This window comes from Bombina bombina, chromosome 2 (genome assembly GCF_027579735.1).
Source record: "Bombina bombina isolate aBomBom1 chromosome 2, aBomBom1.pri, whole genome shotgun sequence".
Taxonomy (NCBI): Eukaryota; Metazoa; Chordata; class Amphibia; order Anura; family Bombinatoridae; genus Bombina; species Bombina bombina.
The window spans coordinates 366,007,465-366,029,987 of record NC_069500.1 but is presented as its reverse complement, the minus strand read 5'-3'; the positions used below and the strand labels follow the sequence as shown (position 1 = coordinate 366,029,987).

General features: G+C 38.6%; 1 protein-coding gene across 2 annotated transcripts in view; it reads right to left on the bottom strand.

Moving 5' to 3' along the window:
- KMT5A (lysine methyltransferase 5A) overlaps positions 1 to 21,588 on the bottom strand; it is a 54,097-nt gene extending 32,509 nt beyond the window's left edge. Inside the window, exons 1-3 of one of the 2 annotated variants that reach the window (XM_053701800.1) lie at positions 21,447 to 21,588; positions 15,613 to 15,710; positions 14,923 to 15,079 (exon numbers count right to left, since the gene is read on the bottom strand). In XM_053701800.1, the coding sequence (XP_053557775.1) occupies positions 14,923 to 15,079; positions 15,613 to 15,710; positions 21,447 to 21,456 (265 nt within the window). In that variant the 5' untranslated portion in view covers positions 21,457 to 21,588. Of the gene's footprint in view, positions 1 to 14,922; positions 15,080 to 15,612; positions 15,711 to 16,303; positions 16,430 to 21,446 lie in introns of those variants that run through there. The other variant, XM_053701801.1, reaches the window with a different exon arrangement.
- Between the last annotated feature and the right edge of the window lie 935 nt (positions 21,589 to 22,523).

Here is a 22,523-nt window from a genome sequence, read left to right as displayed (position 1 = left end):
TAGATAAAACACTCTAGATAACCATCACAACAATAGCATATAGAAATACGAAGAGGAGGGAGAGAGAAGGGAGAGGGGAAGGAGGGGAAAGGGAGAAAAAAAAGAAAAAGAACTATCCTCTTAGCACAGCAGTATTAACTTGCTATCAAATTTTTGTATATAGAAATCAGAGGAGCCTAACTATAAAATAGACTATCAGCAAGACAAATTGCAATAACAGTGTATAGAAATTTAAGAAGCTAACTGATTAATATAGTAACATCAATTCACTATTATATAAAGAAACACAAGTATAAGCAAACATCTATTTTTTATTAAGAGGCTAAATTGACAGGGACAAGAGAGAAACACAGAGGGAATATAATCTTGGGGCTAACTCTGACAATACAGCTAAATTGGTTAAAACTACCCTTTACAGGTAAAATCTGCCAGAGATTAGTCCTAACTAAAATCAAAGAAACCCTAATAGAATCTAATCAAACACATTTATTTTAATTAAGTAGAAGGAAAGGGAGAGAAAAAAAGAGAAAAAGAGAAAAAGTCTACTGAAATAGTATAAGGTCAACCCCTTGAGATAACATACCAGAAGACACTAATCTCTGTTCATACCTCTTTTTAGAACATAAATAAGACACAGGTAAAGTGAATCTCTGTCCTACCTCTTTTGTCCTCATATTAACGTAATAAATAGAGACTGGGTGTTTAGACAACCTTAAGAGCTGAATATTTTTTCAAGCCTTCAGCACAAAATTGATATAAATTCCTGTCGTGTGCCTGCGCCATAAAACACGAATATCCTAAATCACTGAGAATAAGTACAACTCTTTTTGCACGATTTACTTTAGGTCACTTTAAGCACTTATCACTATCACTTTAATTGATATATGGTCTTGGTTTTTCTCTCTCCCCCTTTTTTTTTTTTTTTTTTGCACCAAAACACTTACACATCCCCTAAAATAAACTTCACACGAGAAGAATAAAACCCAATTCTTCCCGGTCTTAAAAGAGGCGCTCTCCTCCTTTATCCTATTTCTTTCACTCACTTGCTAAAACACTCTCCACAAATTTCTTATCTTTATTAACACAATAAGTGTGTAGCCTATGGACAAATTCTTATCCACTGCATCTAAGACACCATCACCAATTATGGCAGCTAGAAACAGAGACAGGAAGCCTAAAAATACCCAGGATCCTGTCACTGAATCACAATCAACCCCGTACAGTGTAGTACCCCCCCCAGAATCTCTCAACTTACACAGCTTAGTTGGAAGTATTACAGAAGCTCTCACACCTAAATTTGAGGCACTTAGGGCAGAGATCAAACAAGACATTTCTCTATTAACCCAAGAGATTAGGCAATTCTCCAATAGATTGCAAGAAATGGAGCAGAGAGTGTCTGACCTAGAAGATTTAACGGCAGGACACAATTCTAATTTAGAAACTTCAAACAATAATATCCAAAAAATCCTTAATAAGTTGGAAGATCTGGAAAACAGATCTAGGAGAAATAACATACGAATAATTGGGCTCCCAGAGGATAAACAATATGATGACTTATCTTGTTTTATATCAGATACACTTACAAAGGCCCTTGGAATCCCCTTAACTTATCATCCGATATTGGTGGAGAGAGCTCATAGACTGGGTACCTCTCACTCAGGTAATAAAAATGGTAATCGTCCCAGACCGATTATCGCAAGATTACTTAATTTTCAAGATAAAAGCATGATATTGCAATATTTTAGAAAAAACCAACCAATCCTCATAGATAAGACTAGGATCTTAATTTTTCAGGATTTTTCAGCCCATACAGCTGCTAAGAGAAAAGAGTTAGCCCCGATTTGCACCAAGTTTATACAGAGCGGCCATCGCGCCACTATAATATATCCTTCCAAACTTAAAGTAATAACCAATGATAAAACATATCTATTTGAGGATGTCAGACTGGCTGAAACTTTCTTCAACTCCCTGAATTCACAAACATAATAAGGAATGATTCTGTTGTATAAAAGTTTGGTCCTTGAGACTAGGGTGCCCCCCTGGCCTAGGGTGATTCATGTTCAATACATATATATGTACAGTGTGTTTTTTTTTTTTTTTTTTTTTTCTCTCCTTCTCCTTGTTTTATTTCTTCCCCCTTTTTTTTTTTTTTTTTTTTTCTCTTCCTTCTTCCCCTTTCCCTTTACATAAATGGCGCAAGTGACAAATAATTTAAAAATAGTATCTTGGAATGTGGGAGGTATTTCAACCCCTATCAAACGAAAAGCGATACTTGCCTATCTTCGAAAGACCCAAGCTGACATTGGCCTTTTACAAGAAACCCACCTAAATTTAGAGGAATCTTTAAAATTAAAGACGCAATGGGTTAAAGAAATTTTGATAGCGCCAAGTATTGGGAAAAAAAGAGGTGTGGCTATACTAATTGGTAAAAGATCTGGGGTGACGGTTTTGCACTCTGGGGCTGATTCCGGGGGGAGATATATCCTGGTAAAAATAAAATTATTAAATATAACTTATACACTTTGTAATTTATACGGACCAAATACTAATGACCCAGAGTTCTGGAGCATGATCCAATCTAAACTTCTCTTATTCAGTGAAGGGCACTTAATACTAGGAGGAGATTTCAATATGGCACCAAACTGTCCCTTAGATAGATTAAGAAAAAATCTCAAACAGTTAAAGCAGAAAAAAAGATAACTTAGACACTAAAATAATTAACCAGATTAAGTATAATTTAGCGTTACGTGATATTTGGAGAGCCCAGAACCCTGACGTCCAAGACTATACCTGCCTATCAAAAGCTCATAAAACCCTCTCCAGGATTGATCTGTTTTTAATAGACCAATCCATACCTATATACAAAGTGAAAGCAGATATAATGCCAATTATTTTGTCTGACCATGGACCTATTTCCCTCGAGTTTCACTTTGATCACCCTAAATCGAAAACATCGCGATTCTTTTTTCCTTATCATTTGGCAACAGACTCAAAATTTAAAAGGTGGATCAAGGATAAATTTACTGAGTATCTTAATTTTAATGGCGAATATATAGAGCACCCAGATATATTTTGGGAAACAGCAAAGGCCGTGCTTAGAGGAGAAATCATTGCTTTTACTGCCATACTAGCTAAAAAGATAAAATTAAAAGAAAGAGAAACAAATAACTATCTGGTCAATTCATATAATCACTATTTACTTGCAAAAACCCCCCTAAATTGGGCAAAGTACGTCCGCGCCAAATCTATCAGAGACACTTTTCTAATGACTCAAGAAACCAATAGAGAAATCAGACTTCAGGCTAAATTATATAAATTTGGCAACAAATCGGGAAAAATGCTTGCCAAACTAGTTAAAAATGAAGAAAAAAAGCCAATAATAGAAAGATTATCTCACAAGGGGAAGCAGATAACAGAACCAGAAGAAATTCTGAATATATTTACTGAATATTTTCGAAATATATATTCTAACAGAGGATATGATGCTTCTCAAGCCACAGAGTTTTGGAATAAAATTACCTGCCCCCTGGCCTCTCTTGAAGAAGTAGCTATCCTTAACTCCCCTATCTCAAAAGAAGAAATAGAAAAGGTAGTCACTAATCTTTCCCTCAATAAAGCAGCAGGCCCAGACGGGCTCCCAAATGAATTTTATAAGCTTTTATCACCTGAAATAACGCCCTACTTGAGTAATCTTTATAATAAAATATACATTAATGGTAAGCCGGTCCTCTCCTCCTTTTCTTCTTCATTCACGACTTTGATCTTAAAAGGAGGAAAGGATCCATCACAAAAAGAATCATATAGGCCAATCGCCCTCTTAAATTCTGACTACAAAATCATGACGGCTATATTAGCAAATAGGATGCAATCTATTTTAACGAGAATTATTCACATGGATCAAGCGGGCTTTCTTAATAAGCGAAATTCCGCTGCAAAAATTAGAGAACTCTTGGTCACAATGGATTATATTCAGAATCTTCCTTCTTCTGAGGCGGAGAGAGAGGGCACCCCAGACTTAGCTATTCTGTCAATCGACGCTGAAAAAGCGTTTGACTCAGTAATCTTTAATCACATAATAACATCTTTATTAAAATTTGGGATTAAAGGAAAGTTTCCTGATTTTTTAGAAAATCTGCATCAACAATCCAAAACACAACTGATAATAAACAACACTATCTCTACCCCTATCTCAATAGAACGAGGGACACGGCAGGGCTGCCCTCTCTCCCCGCTTCTTTTTGATATAGCTATTGAACCCTTAGCAATTATGATAAGAAAATCTCTTGATGGCATAAAAATTCGGAACTATGAGATAAAAACTGGACTATATGCCGATGACTTATTAATCTATCTCTCTAATACAAAATATAATATACCAAGACTTATTTGTATAACAGATCACTTTAGTTCTTTTTCGGGTTATAAAGTCAACAAATTAAAATCCGAGATACTTTGGCTAAGAAGAAATAATAGTTCTATCCTTAGTACACCATTTACTGCAGTCTCTGAATCTTTCAGATATCTTGGTATACATATACCAACTAACTTAAAAGATTTATATAAACTTAACATAACTCCTATACTAACTACTATAAAGGAAAAGTTAAAAGACTGGCAACATTTACCATTATCTACATCTGGCCGATCAGAATTATTTAAAATGATTCTTCTCCCCAAACTTCTTTATATCTTGCAAAATGTGCCCTTGATTTTGTTGGAGAAAGATATACGTTCTATTAATATGTGGCTTAGGCAATTCTTGTGGCAAGGCCAAAGATCTAAGATATCACTTGCTAAACTTACTGCACCAAGAGATTATGGAGGTTTAGCAGTCCCAAATATCAGATTTTATAATCTTAGCTTTTTAGCCCGCATCATAATGGATTGGATCTTTGTCAAGAACTATGTATTAAATAATGAGCTAGAACTCAACGTCTGTGAACCCTACCTCCCATCTGCTATGATTCATTGTCTGCCAAAAAAGCTTCCAACAAAGATTAAAAATCTCAAAACTATATATAACCCCATTAAAGCTTGGTGGAAAATAACTAAGCTTTTAGCAATTACTAGTACTGCCACAAATCACCTACCTCTGATAGGAAACCCACAATTCTAAGCAGGCATCAATTCTGCGGTCTTTAATAGATGGCATGATAATGGCCTCAACAGGGTATTATATCTAATTAATGCTGATAGAAAATGTGTTAAAACCTTTGAAGATTTAAAAAATGAGTATAATCTTGACAATAAGGATTTTTTTGCATATCTGCAAGTAAGACACTTTATTGTTGAATTAACTAAAGAAGCGGGTTGGCATTGGACGTTAGGCAATCTGGAAAACTGGTCAATCTTAAATAAAAATGGGCAGATGTCTATAGCCCCATGCTATCATACACTTAGCATTAAAAAGAATGCCCCCACCCTGGATAAGATGGCAGAGATATGGTCTTCCCTAATACCCCAGAGCAATATTGAAGCAAAGACTCTTCAGTTGTCAATCAACAGAGTGGCAGCAACCACTTTGTCGGCTACCTGGCGAGAGGCGCACATTAAACTTTTGCACAGGGCCTATTTCACCCCGGAGAAAGGCCTCAGAGTGCATAATCAACAGTTTAGTAAATGCCCTAAGTGCTCTTACCCGGCAGCAAATCTTATACATATGTTTTGGCATTGTCCCAAAATCAGAGGTTATTGGAGTAAATTAGAATATTGGCTTAAAACTACCTTGAAAGCCGAAATGCTCACTTTATCACTATATCAAATCATTTTATGTTTAAATAGGGAAAATATTCATCAAAATAATGAAAAATTAATAAACTTATCTATCCTAGCTTCCAGATATTTGATTTGTAAAAAGTGGAAAATGAGAACACTACCAACGATCACTGAAGTTAAAAATTATTTAAAAAAACAATGTGTAATAGAACAAAGAAGTGCAAGTATTGACAAGGAATTGGAGATAAAGAATTTTTTTAATAAATGGGCACTGTTCATAAAGACACTCCATGAAAGTGAAATTGATTACTTGATCTTCCCATTTAAAAACTCAGAAATAGTTCTTCTTGGCATTTGGTAATTAGGAAGGAAAGATAGGGAACCATGAATATCTCGTTAGCTCGCCCCCTCTTCTCTCCAAAAGTGAGTAGCCTCCCCTTCCCTTTTCTCCCCCTTCCCCCTTTTTTTTTTTTTTTTTTTTTTTGTGTTTGTTTGTTTGTTTCTCACTGATATAGAATATCATATGAGTCAAGGCAATTAAGCAAATTGTTTTTGCACCCAAAAGGGGAGGGAGGGGGGGGGGGGTCTAAGAGAAAAATTCTCAGTGGAGCACTCAACAAAATCTTATGACATGTTAATAACATTGACAAATATTCTTCTATAATTTTATGTAATACTTTTTTTTTTTCTCTTTGTCATGGGCCCTGCGTGGCACAAAATGTGATTTCTTTTTATTTCTTGTATGCTCCATTGATCAAAAAATAAAAAGTAAAAAAAAAAAAAAAAAAATTACATGCTGTATCTGAATCCTGAAAAACAGAATTTATGCTTACCTGATAAATTACTTTCTCCAATGGTGTGTCCGGTCCACGGCGTCATCCTTACTTGTGGGAATATCTCTTCCCCAACAGGAAATGGCAAAGAGTCCCAGCAAAGCTGGCCATATAGTCCCTCCTAGGCTCCGCCCACCCCAGTCATTCGACCGACTGACAGGAGGAAATATATATAGGAGAAACCATATGGTACCGTGGTGACTGTAGTTAGAGAAAATAATTCATCAGACCTGATTAAAAAAAACAGGGCGGGCCGTGGACCGGACACACCGTTGGAGAAAGTAATTTATCAGGTAAGCATAAATTCTGTTTTCTCCAACATTGGTGTGTCCGGTCCACGGCGTCATCCTTACTTGTGGAAACCAATACCAAAGCTTTAGGACACGGATGAAGGGAGGGAGCAAATCAGGTTACCTAAACGGAAGGCACCACAGCTTGCAAAACCTCTCTCCCAAAAATAGCCTCCGAAGAAGCAAAAGTATCAAATTTGTAAAATTTGGCAAAAGTGTGAAGTGAAGACCAAGTCGCTGCCTTACATATCTGGTCAACAGAAGCCTCGTTCTTGAAGGCCCATGTGGAAGCCACAGCCCTAGTGGAGTGAGCTGTGATTCTTTCAGGAGGCTGCCGTCCGGCAGTCTCATAAGCCAATCGGATGATGCTTTTAAGCCAAAAGGAAAGAGAGGTAGAAGTCGCTTTTTGACCTCTCCTTTTACCAGAATAAAACAACAAACAAGGAAGAAGTTTGTCTGAAATCTTTTGTAGCCTCTAAATAGAATTTTAGAGCACGGACTACGTCCAAATTGTGTAACAAACGTTCCTTCTTTGAAACTGGATTCGGACATAAAGAAGGTACAACTATCTCCTGGTTAATATTTTTGTTAGAAACAACCTTTGGAAGAAAACCAGGCTTAGTACGCAAAACCACCTTATCTGCATAGAACACCAGATAGGGCGGAGAACACTGCAGAGCAGATAACTGAAAAACTCTTCTAGCAGAAGAAATTGCAACCAAAAACAAAACTTTCCAAGATAGTAACTTAATATCTATGGAATGTAAAGGTTCAAACGGAACCCCTTGAAGAACTGAAAGAACTAGATTTAGACTCCAGGGAGGAGTCAAAGGTCTGTAAACAGGCTTGATCCTAACCAGAGCCTGAACAAATGCTTGAACATCTGGCACAGCTGCCAGTCTTTTGTGTAGTAAGACAGATAAAGCAGAGATCTGTCCCTTTAGAGAACTTGCAGATAATCCTTTCTCCAAACCTTCTTGAAGAAAGGAGAGAATCTTAGGAATTTTTATCTTATTCCATGGGAATCCTTTGGATTCACACCAACAGATATCTTTTCCATATTTTATGGTAAATCTTTCTAGTTACCGGTTTTCTGGCCTGAACCAGAGTATCTATCACAGAATCTGAAAACCCACGCTTCGATAGAATCAAGCGTTCAATCTCCAAGCCGTCAGCTGGAGGGAGACCAGATTTGGATGTTCGAATGGACCCTGAACAAGAAGGTCCTGTCTCAAAGGTAGCTTCCATGGTGGAACCGATGACATTCACCAGGTCTGCATACCAAGTCCTGCGTGGCCACGCAGGAGCTATCAAGATCACCGAGGCCCTCTCCTGATTGATCCTGGCTACCAGCCTGGGAATGAGAGGAAACGGTGGAAATACATAAGCAAGGTTGAAGGTCCAAGGTGCTACTAGTGCATCTACTAGAGTCGCCTTGGGATCCCTGGATCTGGACCCGTAGCAAGGAACCTTGAAGTTCTGACGAGACGCCATCAGATCCATGTCTGGAATGCCCCATAATTGAGTTATTTGGGCAAAGATCTCCGGATGGAGTTCCCACTCCCCCGGATGGAATGTCTGACGACTCAGAAAATCCGCCTCCCAGTTTTCCACACCCGGGATGTGGATCGCAGACAGGTGGCAGGACTGATCCTCCGCCCATTGAATTATTTTGGTCACTTCTTTCATCGCCAGGGAACTCCTTGTTCCCCCCTGATGATTGATATACGCAACGGTCGTCATGTTGTCTGATTGGAACCTTATGAATCTGGCCTTTGCTAGTTGAGGCCAAGCCCTGAGAGCATTGAATATCGCTCTCAGTTCCAGAATGTTTATCGGGAGAAGAGACTCTTCCCGAGACCATAGACCCTGAGCTTTCAGGGATTCCCAGACCGCGCCCCAGCCCACTAGACTGGCGTCGGTCGTGACAATGACCCACTCTGGTCTGCGGAAGCTCATTCCCTGGGACAGATGGTCCAGGGTCAGCCACCAACGGAGTGAATCTCTGGTCTTCTGATCTACTTGAATCATTGGAGACAAGTCTGTATAGTCCCCATTCCACTGTTTGAGCATGCACAGTTGTAATGGTCTTAGATGAATTTGTGCAAAAGGAACTATATCCATTGCTGCAACCATCAACCCTACTACTTCCATGCACTGCGCTATGGAAGGACGAGGAACAGAATGAAGAGCTTGACAAGACCTTAGAAGTTTTGATTTTCTGATCTCTGTCAGAAAAATCCTCATTTCTAAGGAATCTATTGTTCCCAAGAAGGGAACTCTTGTTGACGGAGACAGAGAACTTTTTTCTATGTTCACCTTCCATCCGTGTGATCTGAGAAAGGCCAGAACGATGTCTGTATGAGCCTTTTCATTTGACAGGGACGACGCTTGTATTAGAATGTCGTCCAAGTAAGGTACTACTGCAATGCCCCTCAGTCTTAGAACCGCTAGAAGGGACCCTAGCACCTTTGTGAAAATCCTTGGAGCAGCGGCTAACCCGAATGGGAGGGCCACAAACTGGTAATGCTTGTCCAGAAAAGCGAGCTGATGATGTTCTTTGTGGATAGGAATATGTAGGTACGCATCCTTTAGATCCACGGTAGTCATAAATTGACTTTCCTGGATAGTGGGTAGAATCGTTCGAATGGTTTCCATCTTGAACGATGGTACCCTGAGAAATTTGTTTAGGATCTTCAAATCCAAAATTGGTCTGAAAGTTCCCTCTTTTTTGGGAACTACGAACAGATTGGAATAAAATCCCATTCCTTGTTCCTTTATTGGAACTGGGTGTATCACTCCCATCTTTAACAGGTCTTCTACACAATGTAAGAACGCCTGTCTCTTTATTTGGTTTGAGGATAAGTGAGACATGTGGAACCTTCCCCTTGGGGGTAGTTCCTTGAATTCCAGGAGATAACCTTGAGAAACTATTTCTAGCGCCCAGGGATCCTGAACATCTCTTGCCCAAGCCTGAGCAAAGAGAGAGAGTCTGCCCCCCACTAGATCCGGTCCCGGATCGGGGGCTACTCCTTCATGCTGTTTTGTTAGCAGCGGCAGGCTTCTTGGCCTGCTTACCCTTGTTCCAGCCTTGCATCGGTTTCCAGGCTGGTTTAGGTTGTGAGGCATTACCCTCTTGCTTAGAGGATGCAGAATTAGAGGCCGGTCCGTTCCTGAAATTGCGAAAGGAACGAAAATTAGACTTATTTTTAGCCTTGAAAGACCTATCTTGTGGAAGGGCGTGGCCCTTTCCCCCAGTGATGTCTGAAATAATCTCTTTCAATTCTGGTCCAAATAGAGTTTTACCTTTGAAAGGGATGTTAAGCAATTTTGTCTTGGATGACACATCCGCTGACCAAGACTTTAGCCAAAGCGCTCTGCGCGCCACGATAGCAAACCCTGAATTTTTCGCCGCTAATCTAGCTAATTGCAAAGCGGCATCTAAAACAAAAGAGTTAGCCAATTTAAGTGCGTGAACTCTGTCCATAACCTCCTCATATGGAGTCTCTCTACTGAGCGACTTTTCTAGTTCCTCGAAACAGAACCACGCTGCTGTAGTGACAGGAACAATGCACGAAATGGGTTGTAGAAGGTAACCTTGCTGTACAAAAATCTTTTTATCCATAGGATCTTTGAAAGCACAACTATCTTCGATAGGAATAGTAGTGCGTTTGTTTAGAGTAGAAACTGCCCCCTCGACCTTAGGGACTGTCTGCCTTAAGTCCTTTCTGGGGTCGACCATAGGAAATAATTTCTTAAATATAGGGGGGGGAACAAAAGGTATGCCGGGCTTTTCCCACTCCTTATTTACTATGTCCGCCACCCGCTTGGGTATAGGAAAAGCGCCGGAGTGCACCGGAACCTCTAGGAACTTGTCCATCTTGCATAATTTCTCTGGAATGACCAAGTTGTCACAATCATCCAGAGTAGATAACACCTCCTTAAGCAGTGCGCGGAGATGTTCTAATTTAAATGTCACAACATCAGGTTCAGCTTGTTGAGAAATTTTTCCTGAATCTGAAATTTCTCCATCTGACAAAACCTCCCTCATGGCCCCTTCAGATTGGTGTGAGGGTATGACAGAACAATTATCATCAGCGCCCTCCTGCTCTTCAATGTTTAAAACAGAGCAATCGTGCTTTCTCTGATAAGTAGGCATTTTGGATAAAATATTTGCTATGGAGTTATCCATTACAGCCGTTAATTGTTGCATGGTAATAAGTATTGGCGCACTAGATGTACTAGGGGCCTCCTGCGTGGGCAAAACTGGTGTAGACACAGTAGGAGATGATGTAGTATCATGTTTACTCCCCTCATCTGAGGAATCATCTTGGGCAATTTCATTATCTGTGGCAGTACTGTCCTTACTTTGTTTGGACGCTATGGCACAATTATCACATAAATTTAAATGGGGAGACACATTGGTTTTCATACATATAGAACATAGCTTATCTGAAGGTACAGACATGTTAAACAGGCTTAAACTTGTCAACAAAGCACAAAAAACGTTTTAAAACAAAACCGTTACTGTGTCTTTAAATTTTAAACAGAAAACACTTCATACTTTTTCACATATTCAGTAATAAAGGAATAGTTCAAAAATTACCAAAATTTCACCACAGTGTCTTAAAGCATTAATAGTATTGTACACCAAATTTCAGAGCTTTAACCCTTAAAATAACAGAACCGGAGCAGTTTATAAATTTAACCCCTATACAGTCCCAGCTATAGTCTTTGCTGAGACCCAACCAAGCCCAGAGGGGAATACGATACCAATTGACGCCTTCTAGAAGCTTTTCCAGCAATTTTTAGATCCTCACACATGCATCTGCATGCCCTGCTCTCAAAAAACAACTGTGCAGTAATGGCGCGAAAATGAGGCTCAGTCTACAACTAGGAAGGCCCCCTGACTGGAAAAGGTGTCTAACACAGTGCCTGCCGTTTAATAAACGTTCCCCAAGTTTATAAATGCAAATTGTCAGCATAAATATGAATAATATGCCCAAATAAAGCAATCGATTTAGCCCATAAAAATGTCTACCAGTTTTTTAGCCCATAATAAGCCCTTTATTCTGTTTGACTAAGAAAATGGCTTACCGGTCCCCATGAGGGGAAATGACAGCCTTCCAGCATTACATCGTCTTGTTAGAAATATGGCTAGTCATACCTTAAGCAGAAAAGTCTGCTAACTGCTTCCCCCAACTGAAGTTACTTCATCTCAACAGTCCTATGTGGAAACAGCAATCGATTTTAGTTACTGTCTGCTAAAATCATCTTCCTCTCACAAACAGAAATCTTCATCCTTTTCTGTTTCAGAGTAAATAGTACATACCAGCACTATTTTAAAATAACAAACACTTGATAGAAGAATAAAAACTACATTTAAACACCAAAAAACTCTTAACCATCTCCGTGGAGATGTTGCCTGTGCAACGGCAAAGAGAATGACTGGGGTGGGCGGAGCCTAGGAGGGACTATATGGCCAGCTTTGCTGGGACTCTCTGCCATTTCCTGTTGGGGAAGAGATATTCCCACAAGTAAGGATGACGCCGTGGACCGGACACACCAATGTTGGAGAAATGTAATTTAACCTGAGTGTCCCTTATACTGCAATTTATATTATAAACCCAAAGGATTTAGGATTTCTCCCAGATGATCTATTTTTTTTCCCCCGCGACAGATTTGTTCATATAAGAAAGAAAATAAAAATGGGGAAATCTTCTTGGCATTACCCATAAACAGTAACAAAATCATCTATATATAGGGAAGGTGTAAGCATTTTTCCTCCTAGATGGGTCCCTCAATTCTCATTTTAAAACAGCTAATGTTTCTAAATCAAGATTAAAAAGTAGAGGGGAGATAGGCCAATCTGCCTCGTCCGTTTAGATATCACAATTTTTGGACTCAAACCACCATTTATTAAAAGGGACAGTATACTATAAAATTGTTTTTACTTTAATGTGTTTCCAATTACTTTTTTTACCAGCTGCAGAGTATAAAATGTACGAGATTTGCTTTTTAAGGCATATTTGTGTATATGAATTAGCCGATTTTGTGTTTTGAAGCCACATCCTAATAAAATGGGTTGAACTTGTAAGTATAATCAGATCTCATTACTTTATCACATTGTGTACATATACCTGTCCATAAAACAATCATCAATACTTGGAGAGAACAATGAGAAATTAACATTTTATTACCTTATCTCTTCTAAACCCCACTGGGAGTGTAATTTCTTCTACTGATTGTGTAAACATAGCTTGGCCTTGAGGCAAAAAACTTTTTTAAAATGCCAATATAAGAGTAATGGAAATAATTGTAAACAATGTAATACACTCCAGCAGGTAAAGAGTGGATCATTGGGAACAAATTAATGCAGAGAAACATTTTAAGTAAACTGTCCCTTTAATACATGATGTATCATTATTACAAATTAAAAACAGATAACATTAAACGGACCACTCAGACCAAATTTGTGTAATGTTGCAAGTTACCCCAGCCTGTCGAGTCAAACACCTTATTCACATCTAAGGTGACCAGGACAATATCCACTTTACAATTATTATTTCCCCCCCCCATCATTATTCCAATAATCTAATACAAAAATCTGCAAATTACTTTATAGAATTCCTACCGCCCATAAACCAGATTGATCATTATGCATTTGAGAACGTAAGGCTGTTAGCTATTATGAATGCAAGCAACTTATGACTGTTTAAGAGAGAGATGTTGGTATACAGGAGCCCAAAACTTCCGGATCTTTATTTTTTAATAAGAATGTTACAATAAATTATGTGAAATAAATACATTTTGAGTATAGGATTCATTGAATCGCTGGATAAGTACATAAGTATTGATCAATAGAATGAGCCAACATTCTAGATCATTTTAATTATTGCATTGTTGCTTACACAGGACTATCAGTAAAACCCCTGCAAATTAGGTCCCTTTAAGTCATCCATCATTAAAATGGCTGATTAGACTGCAGGGGACATTTCTTACTTCCAGCGTGCTGTTGAAAGTTAAAGTTAGGAGCTTAACCAGAACTATCAAGCACTCTTGCAAGTTTCACAATTGCCTGATTTAAACTGACATTTAAAAACTAGATTTTTCTTTGCATAAATGTCTTGTATATGATCCATTTATATAGCCCATCTGGGAGAGTTTTGATAACTATGTATAGTGTGTGTGTGTGTGTGTGTGTGTGGGGGGGGTTGTTTGTTATTTTTAAGAACATTGTGCTGATTTTCAGACACCTAACCAAGCCCCACAGTGTCAGATGTATTTTTGCGTTAGACTCCTGCAGGTTCCTGTTTATATAATCTGTCTTTTCATATGAAGGTAAGGGGGGAGGGGTCTGCTCTAATTGTTTTCCCACCCTAACCATCAACAGTGCTAAACTGGGAGCATCTAACTATGTTTAAAGATTTTAAACTGAATTTTTAGATCACTATATGTGCATATTTTTCTTTATAGTAGTGTTTATTACATGCAGTTATATGAGAATTTGTGTACGCTGTCCCTTTAAAGTTCTGTCCTGCTGTACTTTTTTCACAATTTTAAATACCCTTGAAGCTCTAAAAGAAAACTGGGAATACCCAAACCCTGCCCAAGATTCACTGGCTTCTCCCAACCATCCCATGCCCTGAGCAATAAGCTCCACCCACACAGTCTTGCACCTAGACACATTTTAAAACGAAAACTCAACACACAGCCAGATGAATAACTGATGTACTAGGATATGAGATGAAAAAAAAAAAAAAGTTTTTTTTAAAGCAATGTTAAAGGGACACTGAATCATTCTCTTGCTATCTTTATTTGAAAAATAAGTCATCTAAGCTTTTTTTGGTTCAGATCTCAATCAGCAAGAACAACCCAGGTTGTTCACCAAAAATGGGCCGGCATCTAAACTTACATTCTTGCATTTCAAATAAAGATACCAAGAGAATGAAGAAAATTTGATAATAGAGAAAGTTGCTTAAAATTTCATGCTCTCTGAATTACAAAAGAAAAAAATTTGGGTTCAGTGTCCCTTTAAGCTCAGCTTGTGTATCCATTTATGGAAGAGAACACCATTTATTTACCTTCTGCTTTTTTGTGGTTCTCAGCTGCTGTTTTTCCTGAACATTTGCTCTCATGGTGGGTGACAGAGTTTTCATCTTGCAGAGGAGGACGGGCACTCTGAGATTTCACAGGGCTCATAAAAGTATAAATTTTGGACTGTCCCAAACACACAAGTTCCTAGGGAAAAAACAAACTTGTAACAGTTTATAAAAGGAGAAAACCAAACCCACAGACTCAATCTAAATAGCACAAAGAACAAATATTAAACATACACACAATTTTATTGATAAACAATTGTGCTTATTATTAAATTCATAGGTTAGTCATAAAAGGACTAAGTATAGATTTTCCGTTCTAATGATTATGTAAGTATTTTGATTAGTGTAACATTTGTCCTACACTAGGATCATTGTGATTAGGCTCTGATCATTGCTTGATTGTGTGCTAAACAATAATATATACCTTGTTTATTATAAAGCCATATCATTAGAAGACTGCATGTTTATGAAAAGAAACAGGAAACATACCAACTCATTACGTGTTATTTGCTCATGTAACCCATTCTCACGTTAAAACGTTTTATTTAACAGAAACGCACCGAAAGGGTTAACCGAGCTACATCAAAAAACAAATCGACATCAGGATAGCCACAGACAGGAGCATGTTTAATAACTCAGAATGAAAATAAAGTTAGAAGTCAGCTGACCAACCCCGTTCATTGTCGGGCGGTTCTCATTTGTTCCGCCGGTCCTTGTGCTTTCTGGGGTATCTCCGGTCCGTCCGTCGCTCGGTTTGGACATTTTCTTTCCTAGAGGAGAGAGAGGACCGGGTTTGTTTTCGTTTGGATGTAGGAGGAAGGTTCAGCGCATCGTAAAGGCAAATGCAGCGCACTGCGCCGCCATCTTTAAAGGGACTGAAAGGGAGACCGACAGTTGCGTGTCTGAGACAACTAGTCCGGCCCCTGCAAACGAAGGCAGTGCTCATGTAGCCCAGCCCTGGGACAATTTCCTAGACACTGACAGCACATTACAGTCTTATAATATACACTTTTAAATGGTGAGGATTAGTGTAGCTATTATGAAAGACGGCCCAGAAAATTACTGCATCCGTCAGTCTGATTTTAAACTATTCAAATACGTGGCAAATTCTACTAATGTAAAGTAAATAAGTAAACATTACCATCATGAAAAAAAAAAAAAAAAAAAAATCTCATGGCAGCAACAAAACCACATACTTGTCTGATAATCTGTATAAAACAAAGTAGCTGCAGCATTTTATTTTATTTTTTAAATACGCACAAATAAAATAGCACTTCTTAGGTGTGTGTCTATATAGTCCTATAATAATGCTATTAATCAGTTTATATTATAAAAAAATAAAATAGAAACCCACCATACTTACCAATAAATTTCTTTTTTTCCAGGATGAGGAGAGTCCATAGGTGTCCACAAAACGAGTCGCTAGTGGCAAACCCAATGCATTATACGATTGGTTGTGCATCCGGTGACCTCAGAGAAATGGGCTAATCGGGCACTGTAATTCACCCATCTTTACGATTTGTTTTTGCCTCTGCCTGGGGGGGCGCCCCACCGATACTCTGACATCCACCCCAAGTGAACCTTGGGGAATGAGGTTTACAAGGGGTCTTCGGCCGCCCCCCTCCCCCAGGGGGAGGCAAAAATAGAGATAGTGAAGATGATGGAATTACAGTACCCATTGTTTTAATGGTGTAACATGTATGTGTGGTGTATGCCTCACATACATGTATGTGTACTGGTGTAAGGGGCTCCTACAAAGCGTTAGCGCTCATCCCGAATAGACCTGTGTCTCTGTGAGGTCACCGGATGCACAACCAATCTGATAATGCATTGGGTTTGCCACTAGTGCCTAGTGTCCACATCTAGGATATATTTCCTGCCACTAGGAGGTCAAGAACCCTTACAAGAGCTTTAATCCCTCCCACCTCTCCCCACTCAATATACATAATAGCCGAGCAGAAGAGAGACAGAAAAGGTAGGAAAGACAAAATGCAGGGATAAAAAGGTGTAAATAAGAACTGTTGCCCATATAACAAAAAATAATTTTAAAAAATGGCTGGTCCTAATACCCAATTGCTTTAATGGTCCTATGTACTCATTCCGAAAGAAAGGAATGTATCAGTATAAATGTTTTTTTTTTTGTAAGATGCCCATAACATGTGGGATACAATACCCAAGCTGAGAGTCAATGTTAAGGACAGGTGGGACAAAATGGCAGTACCTATTTGCTGGACACTGCGGCCTGAAGTGCTTTCCTCCCAAGAGCAGCTTCGGAGGAAGCATAAATATTCTGCAACCAAGTAAGCGTTACAAATAGTCTGCTTTAGCCATGATGCCAAGGCCACCGCTGTAGTCTCTTCCCTTTCTGGGACCTGAAAAGTGGACAAATACGCTGGAAGCCTGTCTTAAATCTCTAGTAACCGGAAGTTAGAATTGTAAGGCTCTGACTATATCCAAATTGTGTAGTAGGTGTTGCCTAGAGTTAACCCCTTAATGACCAAGAACGTACAGGGTACGTCCTACAAAAAATGTCCGTTAACGATCAACGACGTACCCTGTACGTCCTTGAGGGGTTTGAAGCTATCCTGATTGCTTCCAGCTGCTTTCATGGTATTGCAGTGATGCCTCGATATTAAGGCATCCTGTAATACCTTTTTTTTTTTTATATAGCACACCAATGCAGCGAGGTAGCGATGGTGCCTATCATTGGTGGGTGGGAGCCATAGAAGGAAGGCGGCCCATCGCTACTCGGCATCCAGTTCCTGTATGTGCATGCCGGGAGCGTGCAGCAACTGCTGCCACCAATCTAAGGGCTAGATTTATCAAGCCCTTGCGGCAGCAAGTTCTCACAAGAACTTGCTCGCCGCGATTTATCAAGCAGCGGTCACCAGACCGCTGCTTCCCTAACTTCTTTGCCACATCTATTCTGGCGAAATTCAATCTCCTCGGTCGAGTCCGACCGAGGAGATTGACAGCTCCTGCCCGCGCGTGATTGGCTGTGCGTGGGCAGGGGGCGGGATTGCACGCGAGTATTGCGCTCGTGTGCAATGTTAATTACCTGCGGGTAATTGCGCCCCGCCACAGGCGAGCTGAGACGTACAGGGGCGCATAAATCTAGCCCTAAGTGTATGGGAAGGAGGGGGGATAAAGATCAAAGGATCTGGGAGAGGGGTATTGGAGGGGGGGGGCAGATACACTACAGAAAAAATGTATTCAATATAAAAAAAAAAATAATAATATTAAAAAAAAAATGTTTTGGGGGGGAGAACTGGGTACTGGTGGCAAATAGGTAGGGGGGGAAATCCATCACAGCTGGAAAAAAAAAAAAAAAAAACACAAAAAAAAAAAGCGCCTTTTATTTTAGTACTGGCAGACTTTCTGCCAGTACTTAAAGGGACAGTCTAGTCAAAATTAAACTTTCATGACTGAGCTAGGGCATGAAATTTTAAACAACTTTCCAGTTGACTTATTAAAATTTGCTTTGTTCCCTTGGTGGTATTTTTGAAAAGCTCACCCTAGGTAGGCTAAAACTGATTTCTAAACCATTGAAAACAGCCTCTTAGCTCAGAGCATTTTGAAAGTTTTTCACAGTTGGACAGTACTAGTTCATGTGTGTCATATAGATAACATTGTGCTCACTCCTGTGCAGTTATTTAGGAGTCTGCACTGATTGTCTAAACAGCATGTCTGTCAAAAGCACTGAGGTAAGGGGGCAGTCTGCAGAGGCTTAAAGACAATGTAATCACAGAAGTAAAAAAAAAAAAAAATATATATATTTCTATAACAGTGTTGGTTATGCAAAACCAGGGAAGGGGCAATAAAGGGATTGTCTATCTTTTTAAACAATAAAAATTCTGGTGTAGACTGTCCCTTTAAGATGGCGGGGACAATTGTAGGGTGGGGGAGGGAAGAGCTGTTTGGGAAGGATCACGGGGTGGGATGTGTCAGGTGGGAGGCTGATCTCTACACTAAAGCTAAAATTAACCCTACAAGCTACCTAATTGACCCCTTCACTGCTGGGCATATTACAAGTGTGGTGTACAGCGGCATTTACCTAATTAACAAAAAACAATGCCAAAGCCATATATGTCTGCAATTTCTGAACAAAGGGGATCCCAGAAAGCATTTACAACAATTTGTGCCATAATTGCACAAGCTGTTTGCAAATAATTTCAGTGTGAAACCAAAAGTTTGTGAAAAAGTGATTTTTTTTTTTTTTTATTTGTTTGATCACATTTGGCAGTGAAATGGTGGCATGAAATATACCAAAATGGGCCTAGATCAATACTTGGGGTTGTCTACTAAAATAAATCATACATACACACGTCAAGGGATATTCAGGGATTCCCGACAGATATCAGTGTTCCAATGTAACTATCGGTAATTTTGAGAGAGAGGAAAAAAAAAAAAAGCAAAGAACATGTAAACATTGGGTATTTCTAAACTCAAGACAAAAATTTTTTTTTAGAAACTATTTACCTACTGAGAGCTAGCTGAATACATTGGTAATCCAATTGCAAGAGGCATATATGTGCAGACACCAATCAGCAGCTAGCTCCTAGCTTTGATATGCTTTTCAACTAAAAAAAAAAGTCAAGAAAATTAAGCAAATTTGATAAAAGTACATTGGAAAGATTTTTAAAAATGTATGCTCTATCTAAATCATGAAAGATGTCCTATCACCAAGTTAGGGTCCTAAATGATAATTTGATTCTGCTTAGTCTGGAGCCCCAAGGCACAACATGCAGTGATGTGAGATGTCATTGCAGAAAGAATGGGTCACGAGGGAACCGTTGACACTTTTGCTTTGTGGTGCTGTTCCACAACAGGCTGTTCTCTTTAAACATAGTTTTGCTCTGGTTGTATTGTGTACATTTTCCTTAACACAGTGAAGCCACAGCAAATAAGGGGTAGCACAGCAGACCATTGATTGACGACTGCCTCCTTTTACATGCTGCAATATAATATATAAAACTTTTAAAAATTGTTTTATTCTCCAGTTAATAAGTATATTGCAATTGTGTTGGTGCTTTAGTATAACTGCCTAATTTAAAATGGTATTTAATTTTAAAATGACCTGCAGAAATATTTTGACTAAAAATGTCATCGCAGAAAGTGAAAAAATTTCAATGAGATTCCAGAGGGATGATTCTTTTAATGGTTAAAAGGGAAGATGTCATTACAGAACCATTAAAGGGATGGTAAATTCAAAACTTAAATAATTAAAGACTGAGAATGCAATTTTAAACATCTTTCCAATGTACTTCTATTATCTAATTTGATTTGTGCTCTTGGTATCCTTTGTTGAAAAACTAGGTAGGCTCGGAGGCAGCAATGCACTAGTTGGAGCTAGCTACTGACCGGTGGCTACACACACACACACACCTTGTTATTGGCTCACCTTATGTCTTCAGATAGCTCCCAGTAATTAATTTATATTCCTTCAAAAAAAGTAAAACCAAGAGAAGCAAATAACAGAATTAAATGGGGGCGGGGAAGAGTATGTTCTAGCTAAATCATGAAAAGGGACAGATGAGAAAGGGAAACATTTGAGTGATAAGATAGAGATCAGATCTATCTGCAAGCTTAGCCTATTCTGGTGGTCTGTGGTTTTAAAGAGCAAATCCAGCAATTCCCTTTGCAAAAGAAGCATAAATTAGCAATTTTACATACATTTTATACATTGTAGCTGGTATAACAAGTCATGGGAACACATTCAGGTAAAACAATTTTAGAGTGAACTGTCCCTTTCAGTAAATAGAAAATCCATCTGAATCACAAAAAAAGAAAGTTTGGGTTACATGTTTCTTTAAAATGGTTTATACTTATACTTTTTTTTACTGTTCTTCCATACACAGAAAAGAACAATTTTGAGTACAGTGTTCCTTTAAAGGGACATCAAAGCCAAAGTTTTACTTTCATGATTCCGATAGAGAAATGCATTTTAAATGTAAAAATCTTTCCAGTTTGCTTCATTCTATTAGTATCCTTTGTTGAAGGAGCAGCAATGCACTACTGGGTACTAGCTGACCACATTGAGTGAGCCAATGACAAGAAGCATATATGCAGCCACTAATCAGAAGCTAGCTCCCAGTAGTGCATCTGACTTGCATATCCAGTAATCTGATTGGGTCAAACAGTTTGTATGCACTGCAGACCCAGCTCGCCCAACTAATACTTGGTATACTTGTGTTCGCAGATATTAACCCATTGTTTGCTATGTACTGCCCATCAGTTTCACATACATACTGGCAAATAGTAGGTTAAAAGTGTAACTATAACTGGACCATCTATCAGTATTACAGTTTAAACTCGTACACTCAACACCCATTTGATGCGCTTTTTGGGATAAACAAGTATTGTGTGAATTATGAAGATAGCACAAGGTATCTGGCAATATAAAGAAACCTCCCGCAAACTACCTATACAAATCCTAAACACATTTAGTCAATCACTTGAATCTACAAGGCACATTCGCATTGAGAATAAACGTTTTCGCACATTACCTCTTCCCATGATTGTTTTATATCGAAATCAGCAGGTAATCCAGGGATAAGAACGCAAAATACTATCTAAATAAATTTAAAAAAAAAGGCAAATAACTTAAAGGGGAAAAAACCTATACATAAACCACGCTGCCACAATGGCTTTAAAGCCCAAGCAGCCGCATTAGTTTTGCGGAAAGAAGCTTGTTGGCAAATATCACCGCCCATCTCTTTCTTGATTTGATTCTGTTCATGTCAATTAAACTATCTATGTATTCTATTGGGTTACGCGGAACATGTCTCGCCCCCATCTACCATACCGCCACGCCTACTATCTAATGAGTACATTTTTTAAATTTCCCCTGTCTTTCATCTGGTTGGCTGGGCTGGATGCATCAAGTATTTGATTGGTCGTCATGGAAACGGTTTTAAAACCTGTCTACCATATAGGCTACATTGAAAAGTAGGATTTTTCGATTAACATTTGTTGCTAATTAAAATCAATTAGAAAAACAGAGTTGTACATCGAAAACTTTAACCAAATGTAACTTGCTTCCTAAACACCACTGTAGCTTTTTTTTAAAGCATTCAGAAGTAAACATAGCATATCAAATGCTTACGTCATAAAAATAATATATATTTTTACTGGATCATGATTTAAATGTTAATGGTGTTACATTGTTTTAGATTGATATAGCATTTAAAGGGATACTAACCCCAATTTTTTTATTTCATGATTCAGATAGAGCATGCAATTTTAAGCAACTTTCTAATTTACTCCTATTATCAATTTTTCTTTTTTCTCATGTTATCTTGATTTGAAAAAGCAGTAATGAAAGTTTAGGAGCCAGCCCATTTTTAGTTCAGCACCTGGGTAGCACTTGCTGATTGGTTTGCTACATTTAGCCACAAATCAGCAAGTGCTACCCAGGTGCTGAACAAAAAATGGTCCGGCTCTAAAGCTTACAGTACTGCTTTTTCAAATCAAGATAGCATGAGAACAAAGAAAAATTGATAATAGGAGTAAATTAGAAAGGTACTTATAATATCATGCTCCATCTGAATCATGAAAGAAAAAAATTGGGTTTAGTATCCCTT